The sequence below is a fragment of the Gallus gallus genome, chromosome 15 (genome assembly GCF_016699485.2).
Source record: "Gallus gallus isolate bGalGal1 chromosome 15, bGalGal1.mat.broiler.GRCg7b, whole genome shotgun sequence".
NCBI lineage: Eukaryota > Metazoa > Chordata > Aves > Galliformes > Phasianidae > Gallus > Gallus gallus.
The window spans coordinates 724,351-742,091 of record NC_052546.1 but is presented as its reverse complement, the minus strand read 5'-3'; the positions used below and the strand labels follow the sequence as shown (position 1 = coordinate 742,091).

The 17,741-nt window shown below is 46.0% G+C and overlaps 1 protein-coding gene across 4 annotated transcripts in view; it reads right to left on the bottom strand.

The window, feature by feature from the left end:
• Positions 1-9,928, bottom strand: part of SEPTIN2L (septin 2 like) — a 29,804-nt gene extending 19,876 nt beyond the window's left edge. For 2 of the 4 annotated variants that reach the window (XM_015275238.4, XM_040647987.2), the window contains exons 1-5: positions 9,779-9,928; positions 4,669-4,720; positions 4,473-4,572; positions 3,264-3,350; positions 2,509-2,632 (exon numbers count right to left, since the gene is read on the bottom strand). In XM_015275238.4, coding sequence (XP_015130724.1) covers positions 2,509-2,632; positions 3,264-3,350; positions 4,473-4,572; positions 4,669-4,695 — 338 coding nt within the window. In that variant the 5' untranslated portion in view covers positions 4,696-4,720; positions 9,779-9,928. 4 annotated transcript variants of the gene reach the window in all.
• Positions 9,929-17,741: the final 7,813 nt, after the last annotated feature.

Here is a 17,741-nt window from a genome sequence, read left to right as displayed (position 1 = left end):
GCCCTGCAGAGGTAAAGAAACACAAAATATGGTTATAGAGATTAATCAGTCACAATGAACAGTGGCTAGAGAGAGAAAAGAAAAGGCATTACTAAGAGGATTGTTTTAAGATACTCCAGAGCATGTAGACACCTGCAAACAACATTAATGTAAAAGGACACTATATTAAGCACCACAGGAGAAGGGAAATGAACACACTGATGCAGATAAGATTAGGCCAATGATTGTGCCTAATGCATCTTAAACTACTTGAGACAAAAAATACGAGCAGAAAGCTTACGTTGAAAAGCAGTATCTCAGTTGTGGGAAATTGTATATTTGGATGGAGAAATTAAGAATATATTCTGGAGTTACACACACATTTCTTTTTGCAAAATTTGTACTGCTTTAATTCATATTACAGAAGAGAATACAGCACTACGTGAATTTACTGATTTTGACCTACGTGCTACTTAGTATCTTCCTATCTAAATGTGTTGAAAAAGCACAATGTGTTCTATGATCCTGTTGATCTTTAGACCCTTTTAGCTGGTGAAAGGTAACAAGGCTGAAGACATACAAATATTAGGACAGAAACCAAGCACAAACAATGGGAAAGCAACTATCACACATTTCTCTGGCAATGTAATCAGTTTACGTGCAATTTTCTAGTTATAACAGCTATAATTTTCCCTATGAATGTGGTGTTAGTGTCCTGTACCTCCTGACTTCCGGGAAACACCTGGCTTATACTACTGTGCTATCATTACCTGGGAGATAGTACATCCTGTATTGTAACAGCAATAACATAACCACTGCATTTAAGAAGCCCACTGAGGGAAAATGAACAATATTACCAAGCTGCCAAAACCCACAGAGCACAACTTAACATAAGCCAAAATAAAAATAAATGCACAAATTAGCAGCGGTCAGAAAGCAGTATCAAAAAAGAGCCCAGCACCTTGTAACACAGATGAAATAAGGCATATTGTCACCAATATCTTACAAGTCCAGCTGTAAACTTCTTTTTTTTTTTTTTTTGTCAACCAACATTTTGACAACAGATTCAATCCCAAATCTGCACCTGAAGTTTCCCCCTCCCTGCCTTAAATCACTTCTCTCCAACCATTAAGGACACTGCTGTTAGGATCTCAATGTATGAATGTATGGAAGACCCATTCTATATTTCAACCCTCCCGTCATTAAAAACTTTGCTATTCTCTAAATACATGCCTAAGGTGGTGCCAAAAGAGCTTTTATAGGTTTAGTTTGGTTTGATGCTATAGTACAGAACTCCAGCTAGCACTAATCTTAAATAAAGCTTCACACAGAATCTAAAGGAAAGATTTTAATATGGTTAACCATATTGTTATGGCTAACCACAGTTAGCACCCACCTTTTCTTACGGCCTGTTAAATATCAAAGAAAATAACCTATCTCATAGATTTATTACAACACATTCACTAATAGTGCATTTCCCAATCCAAAACTGCAAATGCCTCCAACCCAGGACATCCAACCAATACTCTCTTAACTACCAACAGCATTTTTGCTGTGACAGAGAATACATGAAAACTGATCACAGCTCCCATCCTTGAAAGTCAAACTCTGTTAGGAAACCTACTCAGGAGATAGACATTTTGAAGTGGTGTTAGTTATTGCTGCCTCCCAGAAGCTTCATGCCAGTTTGATGTATTTATCCTTTCAAAAATCAACCTGAGGAAGATCAATCACCCTGAATATCATGTGGTCTGCATAAACTGCAGCTTTGGGAAAAATATTTTTATGAAATACGAACTGTGATCAGCACCATCTACTGGTTAACTGTAACTGCAGCAAGTGCTCCTGAACACAAACTGAAGCTCCAGAACAAACTTGCTGCTTCCTCTGAAGAAACAAGGAAGGAAGGTAGTCACAGCATTAGTCTCAACTACAGTTTGCAACAGTCTATCCATCTGTGTTCCTACGACATCCTGCAAAGAACAACAGCCTGTCAAAATGGCACGCACCACAGCCCAGTCTAAGTCTTTACGCATGACGTAAGAATACATGTTTAGAGAGAGAAATTCAGAATTCATTGATATTTTTATTTTGCATTAGTAAGTACTACTTGTTCCCATAATGTATGTCCATGTTTAAGAACTGTCACAGAAAACAAAGCACAGAACACTAAGTTATTCTACTGAGTCTGAATCCTCACCGAATGATTTCTATTTAGCAAGCCTCTATAAAGAAAAGGGAAAAAAATCTGAACACGTACGTCCCTAAGAAACATCTGAACAGAATAAACAAAGGGCATCGGAACACAATCAGCAGGAAGAGCTCTATGTAACACAATGCACGGGCAGCAGAGCTCCTCGCTCCAGCGGAAGGAAGCTCTGGTCAACAGCGCACAAAATAAGCAAGGCCACGCTGCTGTCCAGAAGGGCGTCCTACATGTACTCTACAAGTTAGATTACTTCTAATTCAATAATACTGGAAAAGTGGAAGATACAAAACTACTAAGCAGGGCAGTATTTACGTACATACCAGTCCTGGCTGTTAATGGCATCTCCATATCCTGGTGTGTCCACTACCGTTAAGCGCAGTTTCACCCCCCGCTCCTCTATCTCTACTGTAGAAGCTTCAATTTGAACCGTTCTCTCTATTTTCTCTAAAATAAAGGAACATTTTGACTGTTACTATTCTCATATTCCTATCAATGCTGCAGAAACCCCTGAAAGAGAAAGCAATGAAGAAAACAACAAGCTTTCACTATAACCTACATGACAGAATATTATAAAGAAAAAAGTAGTCCAAATCCAACAAACAAAAAACCACAGTGCACTCATAAAACCAGATCTGTTGGTGATAATATGCAAAAAATAAAACAATACTAGGAAGCGCGTCAGCTTCTTTGCCAAAAGGCATTTACACCTCTAATGAGGATTTTAGACTTTACAGGTGAAGACACAGTAGAGGAAGTGGGGAATAGAATAAAACCACACTTAAGTGTTCTGACATCTAAAATGTTTGCTGTTTGTTTCTGCTCTGTGGGGTTGTTTTGTTGTTATTTTTTTAAATAGAAAATGATGAATAAAAACAAAAGATGAATTTTTAAAGGAAACATAAATGAGAAAATGAGGGCTTAAAGACAAGCATTGGGAGAATTAAACTACAGTAAGAATTAAAATACAGTAAGACTGTTTGAAGAAACGGTCTCAAGGGTGAAGTGTTCATCAGGATGAAAACTGTGACATTTCCTAGGGATGTACGTGCTGAAGGAACAGGGAAACCACATTTACCTGCAGCTCCAGGAATATAACGCTCTGGATAAAGATCAGTCAGAAACAGACTGTTAATTAAAGTAGATTTTCCCAAGCCAGATTCACCTACAAACAAAATAACACATATTATTCAGCATATACGCTTTTTACTCCAGGTTTTTTTAAGCACCTCTTCTTTCCCCAAGCCCACATAATAGAGGATCTGTCAGGATCCACCCAAGCTTTTGAGATAAAAACATCAAAGGTTCAGCCAAGCAGTTTTTAAAACACAGGAAAAACAAGCCCTTAGTGTTTTCATAAATGCTGCACGAAAATGCTAAGCTTACTGTTCCAGACTTCATAATAAAAGCTGAGAGGTCATACAGCACTTTACCTATGTAGAACCAGAGGCGGGTAGCCTTATTTCCCAGAAACTTATGAAATCAGGAGCTGTAGCTCTCCTGCTGAAAGTTTATTTGAGCTTTGTCCCCACTGGGACTAGCAGGTAGGCTACAAGCTAATGAAAAAATCCTAAGAAAATTATTCAAAATTCAGTGAGAAGTCCCATCATTCTAGAATTTCAAGTCATACAAACGTTGTCCTACATCGAAGTAGTGAAGTTAAACCTGTAAATGCAATTGTTAAATCTGAATTTCAAAGTTATCTTTTATTTTCTAACCCATGGCATCAGAGGAGTCAGCATTTAGAAGAATTGGCCATGCTGCCCTTGTACCTTCATAACACTAAGCTCTTCTATGTCAGTATAGCTCAGCACATCACTTAAAACTGCTTTCTGCCTAAAAGTCTTGCCATCAAAGACTCCTTCAGGTGCTCATTTGCAGAACAAGCAAATTATAAGTTTATTTATGATGTCAGATTGAGTCAGCACAGAACAACAGAGAACAGAAGGACAGTATCACCATTGCAACAGAGATCTACAGTGTGCATTCACATGTTCAGCTGTGGAAACCTGACAATAAGAAAGATTAGGCAGCTATCCCTAACATCTAACGATAAGTCAAGATGAGGATGTCCTGTTAGCACACAGTTATCATCTTTAATCACCACAGATATCCCCTTCTATGAAACATGAGAAAATGGAGATTTAGCTATATAGAATGGTTCAGTGCTCATCTCTTCTGTATGCCCATAAATTGTTACCTAGGAAGACAGAGATGTCTGTGTGAAAGAATTATTTATTTTTGACAGTTAAAATCAGGAAAAAAAAAGTCTAAACGAGTGACTTACCAACCACCATCAGTGTGAATTCAAAGCCCTTCTTCACAGATTTCCGGTGGACCTGGTTCGGCAGATTAGCAAATCCCACATAGCCTGCTGAGTCAGAAAACTAACGAGAAAGAAAAGCTGAGTACAAACCACGACTACTTTCAGAAGCTGGGCAGATTCAAAACACAGAACTCTGGCTGTACAGCCATCTCTTTACCTTCACTTTTTCACCCGACTGAGACATGTTTCGTCACTCCAAGTGTCAGACACTGAAAAATAAAACACAGAGTACATGTTAGTTGATTTCATGATTACTTCCATTTTAATTTTGAACTGACTGATTGCATACAAACACCAGCTTTTATTCTAGTAGAACGAAATGTAGACGAACAGCATTCTTTTTCATCCTGTTTTTACCCTTTCCACAGATAAATGACATCCTTTTTCTTAAAGACGGTTTACAAATAGCAGGCACTATTTTATCTGTTGTCTAAAAGGTACCTAAAGGTGATACGTGAGGATAATGACAGCATATAAAAGATCCCAGACATCAGGACACCTACGGGCTCTCCAAGTGAGGGCTACAACATTATTTTCAGACACTTTGAAGCACTCTCCCTGAACATTAAGGGGACGTTGCAGAACCCCAGTGTTTGGCTCATCCACAGTGGACATGAAATCTGAACCTGATCTGAGGGACCCCCACAAGTAACTGCAGTTTCTGACATCCAGAAAAGCTGAGTTTTGGCAAGCCTTTATCTCCTTCCTGAAGGATGTTAGCTGCACTACAGATCACTTATCACGGCAAAGCATGGCCCTTTCAATTAGTGCTGCCACAGAACTCTGGCAGGAGGTGAAGAAGTGGAAGGAGCACTTCACAGCTCACTTTGCTGACAGCACAGCCCTTGGCCTGGGAAGCAGGAAGTGACCTACACAGCACCTGTGTGCTCAGACAAATGCCTTCCTGTCAGCCATCCCTGCAGGATGCAGCGTAGCTTCTGGCAGCAGCTGTTTGACAGTGAACCCTTAAGCTTTGGGCTGAAGGAAAAGCCTAAGTTAGCATCACTGCACTCTGAGTTTTAAAGGAAACACATCTTCACCTTACACACATCTAACTTGTCCTGGAACAGGCATTTTGAATCCCGACAGCTGTGCAGACACCATGCACCATGTCGGAAAGGACACTTTTCTCCTCCAACTGCTTTCCCCTTATTCCCATTCATTTGCTTGCTAACAAAAGCCTAGTACATGTACTGCTGGGAAAACAGGAGGCCGCAATCCTATTCTTCTTCTGTCACCAATGCAATCCTCAAAACAGCCTCTGACCCACCCTTAAGAACACCCTCAAAAAAACAAGAACAGTTTATTGTCCTTTAAGCATTACATGAAGGCACATTCAGGCCTCTGAACAGCCAGCGGGGCACAGCCCTACAGACACAGCTGCACTGACACACACAGCAGTTGCAGAGTGATTTCCAGCTCAGTACTCTCCTACAAGCCCAGTGTGTGACACCTGTGTGTGCTGCTTCTTACCAACAAAGGATTTCTAAAGAATTCCTGTTGCATTACGAACCTCCAGAATCTTCTGGGAAATCACAATCCACTGCCCTGGACATTTTCCCTGAATAGGAAGTTAGGTCATAAGATCCTAGTTGTGACCAATGCTTGCAGTGAACATTAATCAACGAAGCTAAAAGACAGGTGATCTCTCTAGAGTCAGAACTGGCTTCCAAAGCTTACAAGATGAGAGAAATCTTATTTTCTTATTCTTTTTACCTTTCTATCCACAAGTATTTCCATGCAGCGGGCTAGGACAGCTCCAGATTAACAAGAATTCAACAGTCATACATACCTAACATTCTTAGAGGGAAAAAAAAAAACCATGCTGTTCCACAGCACTTAAATGAGGCACTGCAGTTCAAATGAACCCCCAGTTAGCAAGCTTCAGCTCATGGGTAAGCCCTGATGCTGCCCTTGTGAGGTTTTCCAGAAAATGGCTCATGGTTCCCTCCATGGTTCCCTGGAGGGCCATGAGGGGCCTTTCTGAGGCTGTGCAGAGCCATCACAAATCAAAGCCTTGGGATCAGTACAACAGTACTGCACCTTACATCTTCTTGAAGCACAAACCACCTGAAATACCTGTGGCATTCACAGCTCTGCTTTCACACAAACTTGCTGTCAGATCAGGCTGTGCCAGGTAGCAATGAGGGCTGAAGGCCTGAACCCTGCATGCATGCTGCTGAACCCAGCAGCACCGTGACCTCGGGTGTCTGACAGCACTGCAGAGAGTTCTATGTTCAGGAAATCGTAATGCTTGATATTTCATCAGTTCTCCATTATATAAATAAATAAATAAATAAATAAACATATATATATTTATTATATATATATAAAAATAAATATATATATAATGGATGTGGGAAAACAGAAGTCACAGCCATTCTGTTCTCTTTTGATATTCAAAGGACCATCCAATCATTATAAGAAGAACCAAGTAACATGTACAAAATATTTCAAAATGGAAGGCAAAGATAAGGTGCAATTGTATTAACAAGGGCATTAGCAGCATCACTTTGCCAAGGCCTGCAGCCCCTTTTTGCAGGGCTAGCAGAAAGGACAGCTAAGCCAGAGAATACCCAACAAATTCGACTTTTAAACAGCAGGTATCATAGCAACAGTTCATTTTGGAGCTCTGTGAATTCCCCTCCCACATAATGTGCTGCTCAACAGACGCAGGACTGGGCGGCACCACGCGCAGCCACAGCCGCCTGTGGGCACGGCAGCCTGCTGCCCTCTGCAAGGAAATGGGACTTCAGTGAGAGAGAGAAAGAGGAAGGAAAGTGGGTCATTTCCTCCGTTCCTGTCAGGATGCAAGCAGTCAGCTCTCAGGAACAGGCAGTCCGGGACTTTCTTAATGTTAAGCAGCACAAAGAAAACGCTATGAAAAGTACACAAGGAGCCTTTCCATATGCGGCTATTAACAACATTTTAAAACAATAACTCTGCAGTGATCTTAGCCATCCCTGCAGCGGAACAGCCCTCCCGATTCACCCAGTGAGTCATCTTTCTTCTCATCTGAGTTCATATAACTTTGATTCTCTTGTAAAAGCACACATTATAATCAAGCACAGCAGCACAGGAAGCAACATGAGTAGGTGCTCAAGTGCTGAAAATAGCCTTGACACCACCAGCATTCTGATGGCTAATTTTCAGATGTAAAGCAGAAAGAAGAACAAGAACAGCTCCATGAAGCATCCCCTGCTGGATGCTCACTCATTGCAAGAGCCCACGCAGTATGCAAAAAGTGAAAAAATTAAAAAACAAAATCTCACCATAACCTAAACTGGAGACAGGGATATTCAAACACAGAACACTTCAACCTTTAACTTTTTTTGTAGTGTGTGGTCAGTGTCGCATGAGACACCCAATTCAGTCCAACAGCGGGGGCCCAGCAGGGCCAGCTCGCTGTCACGCTGTGTCTGCACCCTCACCTCTGTGGCCGAAACCCCCTCCCAGCAGCTCCCAGTGAGAAGCACACACTCCCTCTACTCCCACAGTCCTGGTCAGTTCTACTTTCCTCACTACAAACAGCTGTTACCAGTCCAATCAACCCCCTTTCACACAATAACAATGTAACTACATTTTCATTGCCATAAATGGCTCTCTCACTTCTACCAAACACGCAATTCTGAATCTAAGAGCAAAAGGAACAACCAAAGCACACCCAACTGACCAACCAGTGACAGACTTGCAGGTGAGTGGGCTGTACGCTACACCACTGCTTTGTCTCTGAACTGGTATTTGGTGCACAGGTTTCACATATTTTTATTTCTGATATTATGTTCATCCAATGACACACAATACACACTTGTCTTTGCTACTGGGAAGGCAATGCTATTCATCAAGGCCAATAACACTTATATGTCCTTAAAAGCTCTACTGATCGTAAAACAAGCAGTATAGCAACTTCCACAGTAAAATGCAGCATGTTACACTTCTGTGACTTAACAGCATGCATATGCACAGCAGAGGGGTGCAAGGAGTAAGCAAGTAAGAGGGAACAGTGGTGTACAAGCTCTGTTCTTAAAAAGGATTTGGATTGAGAAAGTGCATGCAGCTACAGTTCTGATCCGAGATGTTGTGGGCAGGGATCAACTCCAGTGGTAACGCACTGCTCCGGACACCTCACTTTCTTGCTGTAATTTCAGTGAATGCCATCACCCAAGAAGCACGAAGGAGGCAGCAGTGCTGCTCACAGTCAGGGTTTCTTTCAGCAGTTGTGCGTTTCCTACACAAGCAGCTATTGGCACCATTTCCCACAGTTACTGCATCAAAGGACAATACTGTAAATCAGTCCTGCACCCGTGATAGGCTTCCTGAACGGTCAGCTCAGTGAACGACCACGATACCGATGGGGAAGCAGGCAGCCCTGCCTCACACCAAGCTCACCTGTAGCTGTACACCTACTAGAAGCAAAAGTATGGGACTATATGAAAGATGAAGTCTTCACCTTTTGGTGAACACATAGGAAACAGACATGTCACTATCTTAAACTGCTCCACATGAAGTCCCGCTGTACCACACCGTGGAGGTACAGACGCTTCCTGCTCGTGCCCTGGGAGCTGCGGGCCGGGCCGGGGGGTTCGGGCTGCCCAGCTGCAGGCCGCACTGCCTGCGGCGGCGATTACAGCACCCAAGGGACGCCCAAGAAATGCGGGCCGCCCGCCCGGCCTCCTTCACGGCACAACGCAACGCTCAGCACTGCGGGCAGACGGGAGCGCGCACAAAGCGGCACGGCGACGGGGAGCGTGAGGGTTAACCGGGCCCGGGCAGAGCGGCAGCCCGGGGTAGGCCCAGGCCCGCTGCCGGCGGGGCCCGAGTTCCGAGGGGCTCAGGGCCGGGCCAGGCCGGGCCTGCCGCGCTGCCCCGCCGGCTGCTGTAGGGCTCAGCCCCAGGCCGGCTCCCGGCTGCAGGCGCGAGCAGCGGCCGACCGGGGCAGTAGGGGCCCACGCGGCCGCGGCCCGGCTCCCGGCTTACCTCAGCCTGCGGCTGCCGAAGCCCCGCTGACAGGCCTCGCTCTGCCGCCTCCACCCGCGCGGGCCTCCCGCATCCCACACGCCACCGCGGCCGGGCGCCTCCCTGCTTTCCGCGCGGCTCTATGGTCGCGGGGTGGGCAGAGCGCCCCCCTCGCCTGAGGGGCGGCCCGGCCAGAGCGCGCGGGGCGTGGCGGACTCCAGCTCCGAGCTGCCCGGGGCCCGAGTCGGCGCGGTGACTGCAGCCCGTCCTGGGCGGCCTCGGCCGTTCTCCTGCGCCCGGCGCTGCCTTACCGGGTGCCCCTCGCTGTGCCGGGCCGCGGCCGTCCGTCTGTTTTGTCTCCCGGGGTCCCGTGCAGTGCTCACAACGGCCCCTAGCTCGTTTCCGAAGCGGCCGTCGGAAAGAAGAGCTTTCCGTGGCGGGCTGACGCCCAGCCCGGCTCCACGCCTCGCCGCTCTCAGGCTTTTTTCCCAGAGTGGCGGCGGGGCGCGGTCGCTGGTTAGCAGTTCGCAGAAGGAGCTCAAACCCCGCGCAGGGCGAGCAGCCTGCTTCAGCCCATCGCCCCGTGGGCAGCCTCTCGTGCGGCGCCCGGAGCCGCACCGACCCCTCATTCCCAAGGACCGAGCAACGCGCCGCAGCACGGCAAACATCCCCTGCGGCTTCCGCGCCCCCCCCGCAAGCTGCCAGGGCAGCGCGTGCTGCCCGCCTCGAGCCCCTCACAGCCCGCTCCACACCAACGCGCCCCTCACAGCCGCCCCGCCCGTCTCGGCGGTGTCCGTTCACAGACGGCGGTCCGGGCCGCCCCCGTGAGGGCCGTTCGACCCGGCGGCCTTACAGCGCCAACTGCCCGCCCTGCCGGCCCAGCCCTGCGGCTTCTCTCTCGTACGGACAGTCCCACCCTGGAGCTGCGCGTGCACAAGTCTAAGAATGAAACAGTCTGAGCCCATTTGGCTTAAAATCTCCGCTTGTCAGTTGATTCCAATTTCCTTTTGAGCTTTCAGATCGCCTCCAGCTGCGTCAGGTTGTAACAGCCTTTGGTATGGAAAGCTTTTGGTGTGACAGATGTGGCAGCCAGTTGGAAATCTAGCTTAAACGTTGTGGTATTTGTAATTAAGTATGTAATAAAAGTCTGTCTGATTTGCAAATGCTTCTCTATGTGTGAAGCAAATTTCTTGTCGATAGTGGCACGCTGACACCTCCTCTTTGCTCACTGAGGCTCCTTCTGATGAAGTGCAGTGCCTCACCTCGGCTGTCACTGCAGCGCAGCCCGCAGGTCCCTGCGGCCACCGAGGACTCCCACGCGTATGAACCCGGAGCACAAGTGATGTTTTGTCTGTGTTCATGTCCATTAAGCAAGTGAGGTCACAATTCTCAACAGGAAAATGTGGAAGTGAAAGAAACGCTACTGAAGGCAGAGCGGCATTATCTGCTAATCCACATTGTGCTCACAGCATCAGCTGAGCATCGATGGGATCTGAGTAAGAGCAAGACAAAAGCCAAAGAAAGAGCAACTGGGCTCCATTTCCCAGGACAACATGTACCGTTACAATGCAATGTTCTGTTCATCACTGGAAGGAATGTAAAATGGCATTTCAGCCTTTTCCAGTGAGCAAAGTCTTCTGTTAGGCTATTCCATAGATATCTGGGTAGGTGTTTTGCACTATCACCAGTGGAACAACAGTGGCCATTTTTCTTTCTTTCACTCAATTTGAACACTGATGCACCAAGTATTTCGTACACATAAATTGGTACTACAAAGAATTGGTTAGCACCTGAATAAATGAAGAGATTCTCATGGGCAGTGCTGGATAACAGAGCAGCACAGCTGCAGAGTCCAGGGGAAGTTACAGCTCTGCTGTCACTGTCACTCCTTTCATTCAGCTATCTTCAGTGCGATGGGTGAAAAATTCTCAAGCCTTTAAAATGCCCCAGAACTGAGGCACACAAATCATTTCTCCATGTCATAGGTGAAGCCAACTCACATACAAAGGGCTCGGGGAAGTCACAGTCCTCCCAGCACTGTCCGGCTGTGCCGGAGTGCACCATGAGGGACGCTTTGGGTGGAAGCAGTGATCGGCGGTAGCCGTGCTGCAGAGCAGATGCTTGGGGGAAGATAACAGTAGCACTGTGGCTGTGCATCCTCTCGGCTTCCGGCAGTCTGCAGCTCGGCGACTTCCTGAACCAGAACTTTCATCCTGAGAGTTTTCTCTTCCACGAATGTTTTTTGTTTCTTTTTGAACCCATCTCAACTTTTGGCATGAAGAGCATCCTGTGACGATGAGTTCTACAGTGCAATCGCTCGCTGTATGAGAATGTGCTTCTGTTACTTTTGAAAGGTGTTATGAGACTTGTTACGAAATGGCAGTGTGACCAGCACAACTGGAACTACTTGCTGAATGTAATTCAGAAATGCTGCACTGTGAAACCCACAGAACGCATGGCCACGAAACACGTTTTATATCCTTATTTCTCTCGCTGGTATTGGAAGAGATAGAAGATACAATCGTATTGAAGACCCCTATTCTTCCCAAATGGTAAATGGAAGTGTTAATGCAGTCAGTGGCAGTCTGAATGTGAGCCATTCACTTATTCCCATAGTTTCTGAATTAATTATGTTTTAGTTCTTGGAAGCTCAAATGTCTTTCATAAAGTTTCCTGCTACATTTAGGTTTACATTATCAAAAGCACAGAGTCCTTCCTTAAATTCAGACCTTGATGTTGTGTGCAGAGAAAATGGTATGACAGTGATTATAATAAAACAAATATGACCATATAACTGAAGACCTGAAGACTAGATTGAGTTTTGATACACAAAACAACCCCGTGTTCCCTGGTATAATTTCCATTAAACTAAAACAAAACAGAAGATGTACTGCTTGGACAAAGCAAAATGGTTTCTTTCCAGTTACAAGATCTCTTTTAGCTCTGCTTTCTGTCAGTTGTGTCTGCTCCTCACACAGCTGAATACTTGGGATTTAAGCCTAAAACAATGTGTGACCCTTTTCATTTCCATCAGATTTAAGCCTGTGTTTAAGACCCAGAATAACTGCGTTGCTAAAACGCAGCCTGGAGCTCCAGGACCAAACCTTTCCGGGATAAATACCCAACAGTGGCACGCTGTGCGTGATGCCCTCTTTTAAGAGGTCAGCAGGAAAAAAGTACTTTGAACACAGCTGCACTGCTCAGCATTAATCTCTTCTGGTCAGAGAAGGTGCCCAAACCTCTCTCATGTTCTCTGGAACTCAGGTTTCCTGGGACACATGAGAAATATAGTATGTTTCCCATCACTGACCCTGAGGAGTTTCCATTTATCTTCAAGGTCACATTTTTATTAATTACTTTCAACATCTGCAATGTATATTTAAAACAATGACATTTGTCCTTGCTGGCGTTGTTCTTTACCAAATGACATCTGATGTGATTTCCCAACAATGGGAAAGAGATTGGTCTACCAGAGTCCTGGTTCACCACAATCTGTGGAAGAAGGCTAACTCTGGGAGAGGACAAAATTAAACTCCAGTTCCCTGGATAGGAAACATGACAGAGAATGGATTCTTGAGTGTGAAACAATGTATATTTCCTATAGTTCTTTTCCCCCTGCCTGCCCAAGCTTTAATACATTCTCAAGAGCCATCCACAGCATAAATAAGAAGTATGGGAACTGACAAGGCTGCGTCGTATATTCAGTTGTCTCGATGTTTAGATACAGACCTACCAGAGGGACATTCTAAGCTTTGAGAAAGTGGTCTTCACCATTCACTGTATTAACCACCCTGAAACCACCCCCAGCCCAGAGCTGTGGCTGTGCAGAGGCACCACAGCATTCTCTGGGAAGTCAAACTCAGAACACAAGGTGCACAGCAGCTCTGCAGGGCAAGGCAGCTGATGCTGGCAGTGGGGGCTGGGAAATGGGGGCTGCTTTACTAATCACAAAGACATGAAGACCAGTTCAGAACAAGAGGAACTCTCAGATACTGATCCAGAGGTTTGCGTGTAGGGAAATTCAAGCAGGGAGGTTTGGAACTCAGTTCTAATGGCAGTTTTGCACAACTGATTTCCTCATTATGCCAAGAAAGGGCTCATAACACTGCTTGACTCTTGATGTTGTACGCGGGCCAGCCAGAATTCCCTGCTCCTGGCTCCCTGACAGTGCCAACGGGCAATCCATAAGAGAACACAAGGACTAATACAGGGCCAGAGTGACTTTGTTTAGAAAGCAAAATACAGCAGCAAGGATATGAAGGTTGCAAGCAGATCTGTAACCTCTTTCATCCATTTTTGCAACTGCTAATATTTGTTTCCTTCCCTTCTTCCACATGAGTCTTCTCACATTACCACTGAGGGTGAAGAGTATCATGGGCATCTGTTTCTCCATCCCAAAGGGCAGCAGCAACACTTGTACTAAAAAAAGTTGTTGGACGCTACCTTGCTAGTGTCAGTCATACTGTATTTATGGTCCCTCTTGCAAAATGCTGGTGCTGTGCTTAGATCACTGTTTTTCTTTGCTCAAAATATCAACTAATAAAGGGAGTGGCAATTCCATCTTCTTTCCAAAATAAAGGAAACTGAGATAGATGTGATGGGGAAATTGTGTACTTTCATTTTGTAATCAGCCCATCATTTGACAAGGACTCATTCCTACATACCAACTTTCTGATGTGTCACTCTGGCCTGAAGATGTGCTGGCACTGCTGCTGTGCAGGGACTTCATGGAGGCCCACTTCTCTGCAAAATACAGAACTTGAACTCAAGCTCCAACTGAATCTCTTCTCCTGGGAGAAACAGTTTCATTTTAAAGGATAATTCAGAAAGGAGCAATCTTGACTAATAAAGAATAACTTAATTAATAATCTATCTTTAATAGGATTCCTGATTCTTCACTTTTGCTTGTGTCTGATCCAAAAGCTATGGTAAGCTGTCTTGAGATCACTGCGCTTTGAACTCATCTTTTGACTCATTGCCTATCATATTCACACAAACAACACTGTGTTTGTGCATAAGCTTGACACCAAATGACATTTGCTTGTCTTCCCAATGCTTAACATTTTAGGAGTGAGAAGGAGCAGAAGCAGTCTACATTTCAGGTCCCAAAAGGCAAACCCGTCTGAACACTGCCAGCGGAATGCTTTGGGGCTGAGCAAAGCCCTGGCCAGACAGGAGTGCTGGGCACAACAGTTCTTCTGTGCTGTGGGCCAGGGTTCATACATCAGGTCAAGCAGTGCTGGACCCTGCAGCCTGGACCCCCCTTAGCAGCCCTCCCAGTTACTCTGTGCCTCGTGTTTGTCCTGATCATGGCAGGAAAAGCGTGGACACACAATCACTTCTAATCCCAAAGCCCCTCTTGCTATAGTATGGTTTCTGTGCAATTGTTCTCAGTTTGAATACCACTTCCGCCCATTTTCACAGACTGCAAAGCCCCCTTTACATCCCCCCAGGATGATTTAATAGATACATGGCTGGAATAGTAATAATGTAAATGGTAATTTGTTAATGACTTACTTTGCTTCAAGAACATCATGTCTTTGAATTGAGATGAACTCAGACTTTACTAACATGGATTTCAGTTACAAGTAATGATTTGCTTTATATACCAAGCAAAACATCGTGCTGATTTGTGTTCACTTTTAAGAAATTAGAACCTTTTCATTTTGGGGAGCTTCAATTCATTCCCAATGCTGTGATATTAACACCATCAGAAGCCACAGTGTGCTGATGCTGAGGGGGTCCTGAGCACCCCCACAGCCGTGTCCATCAAGTCACCTGCAAGTGTAACCAGAGCAGCGAGTGCTGGGAGCCTGTGCAATGAGATCTCATTGTCAGCATTGAGGAATAATTAAAAATGATGTGGCCAGGATACAAGGCAGTACCTGGGTAAGAAAAGGGGACAAACACAAGAAACAGAATTGCCAGGAATGGAAATGCCTCTTTGAGCAGAGATGTTGGTCTACTCTGTGATTGCTAAGCATGCACTGCCCCAGAGTAATAAATGTCTTGGATTAAGTAACTTGGAGGAATTGGTTGCTCGGTAACAGGTAGCACGGGAAGGTGGGCTGAGGGCTGCAGAGGTGAAACAAGCTGTGCACTGCTTCCCTTCCCAGCACGCAGCCCCAGCAGCTGCACGGCCCCATAAGTGCCTCCTGCCTAGGCAGCACACGTAGGCCATGGATCAGAGGAAACTACATTTCTGTGCTCTTGGGCAAGTGGCAAGGGTGGGGCTTCCTTGTGCTTACAGACTAAGATAACTTGCTTCTCTTCCCCCCCTTTTTAATTGTTCTTCTGAGGTTTCTATATAATCATTATTATAATCATAAATACAGTCGTTATTCAGTCTCAGCCTGCCTTTCGGGCTTCCTCCTGTTCACCTCTGACATATCTCTGTCTCTGTGGTCGGTTCTTTTGTACAGTCCCCTCACCCTGACAGCAGGGACCTTGCTGACTTACTGCAAGCATCCTCAGTACGCACAGCCCCAGTCACACATTCCTGCTGGACTTGCACACTGGAATTTACAGTTTTACATAATTGAAGTAAGCCGTATGTATTTCATATACAGCTGGTAGAGGAGAACCTCTGAGCTCCATTTACAGGCAGCCTCTGTTAGGAAGACATTTTCCATGCTAGAAATGTTTACAGCTCCTCAGTCAGAGGTAATCGATGACAGGCTGCTGCTGTCACGTATTGCCACGTCCACATCACGATGCTCCACAGAGCTGATGATCTTTTGACTCAGTCTTTTGGGTGTCTTGTGGCTAAATTCACCTTCCTGTTGGGATAACAGCAAGTTGAAAGGCCACATCCCACAGGCTGTGACCTTACTGCCACCCTCGTGTTACCAGCACTTAGGCCCTCTGCAGAAGGTTCCTCAGAAGCGCTGCCAGGACGCAGGCAGGGCATTGCTCAGTGCCAACTCATCGGTCATGTTCTCAGTTGTTGATGCATGCGACCCCTTTAACTTCTGCCCTATCATTTCTTGCTCCTCTGCTTCACACATGGACTTCTCCATTCAGACTCGTTCATTTTCATCACAAACCTCTGCATGTCATAGTAGATGCTGTAAATCACTGCACAACAGAGAAAACCAATTACAGGGGCAGGAATACCTTATTTTCATCTCCGTGATCTCCTGTGTACTGGAAAGATACTTTGGGCTAAATGAAACCAAATCTACCCAAAGCAGTTCTAAATGCCCTGCAAACATAACTTCCCATTTTGTTTACAACATCTTAATTTCTCTAAGAGAAACAAAAGCAGTCCATGCTTATATCAAAACTAGCCTCCCTCGGGGCACCCAGCGGAACACTGCCAGACTGCAGCTCCTTGTGAGCGCAGCGAGGCAGCAGGTGAGACCTTTTTCTCCTGCAGCTGTAGCAGCAGCACTTAACCACAGACTCTGGCCAGCCTGGGGGCTGTGTGCTGCTGGGCAGGCAGGCTGCTGGCCTGAACCAAGGCTTCGAACTGAGATGTGTCTGCAAGAACAGTGTGAGACGCCAGTGGTCCAGAAAGAGACTGTATCAATGTGGCCTAATGATGGAACCTCTTGCAAAAATGCTCTTTTTGATGCTTAATTTGTTGACACACCATGAAGATTGAACATGTACTTGAGTGATTAAATGGTAAAGTGAAGTTTGAAATCTTCATGGCAACATATCTAAATAGGATGCCTTACTCTCGGCTTTGCTATCAAACCACTTTCCTGACTGGTGCAATTAATGGCAATTATCCTTGCTGAAAGCATGAATATTGGTACAGACAGATGGTGTGCAAACTTGATTACATAAAATTCTTTCATTTCCTGGGTGGTACCTGGCGGTGCTGGCTTACACTTTTGCCTGTCACAGTGCCCAGTGGATACATGCGCTGGCCGGTCAATCTTTTACGAATGGATCAGTTCGGCTTTGATAATTGGGTCACCCACGCTCCTTATCAGTAAATAGGAAATACAGAAATAACGGCACTAAAAGGAAGAAACCCGACCGGCCCAAATCCGTCAGGTTTTCCCTGCCAGCTCCCTGCCAACTCGGGAGTGGGGGGCGGCGGGGTGCGGGGCGAGCCGAGCAGCGCTCCCCCAGCCGGGGCAGGAGCCCTCGGAGCGGCGGCTGCGGGCAGCGCGGAGCTCCGCTCCCCGGGCGGGGGTACCGCGTCCGCCAATGGCCGGGCAGAGTCCTCCCTCCGCGGGAAGGGCCGGGCCGGGAGCAGGGCGGGCGGTGGGAGGGCGCCCGCGGCTGCTCATATAGCGCTGCCCGGCGCCGCCGGCGCTC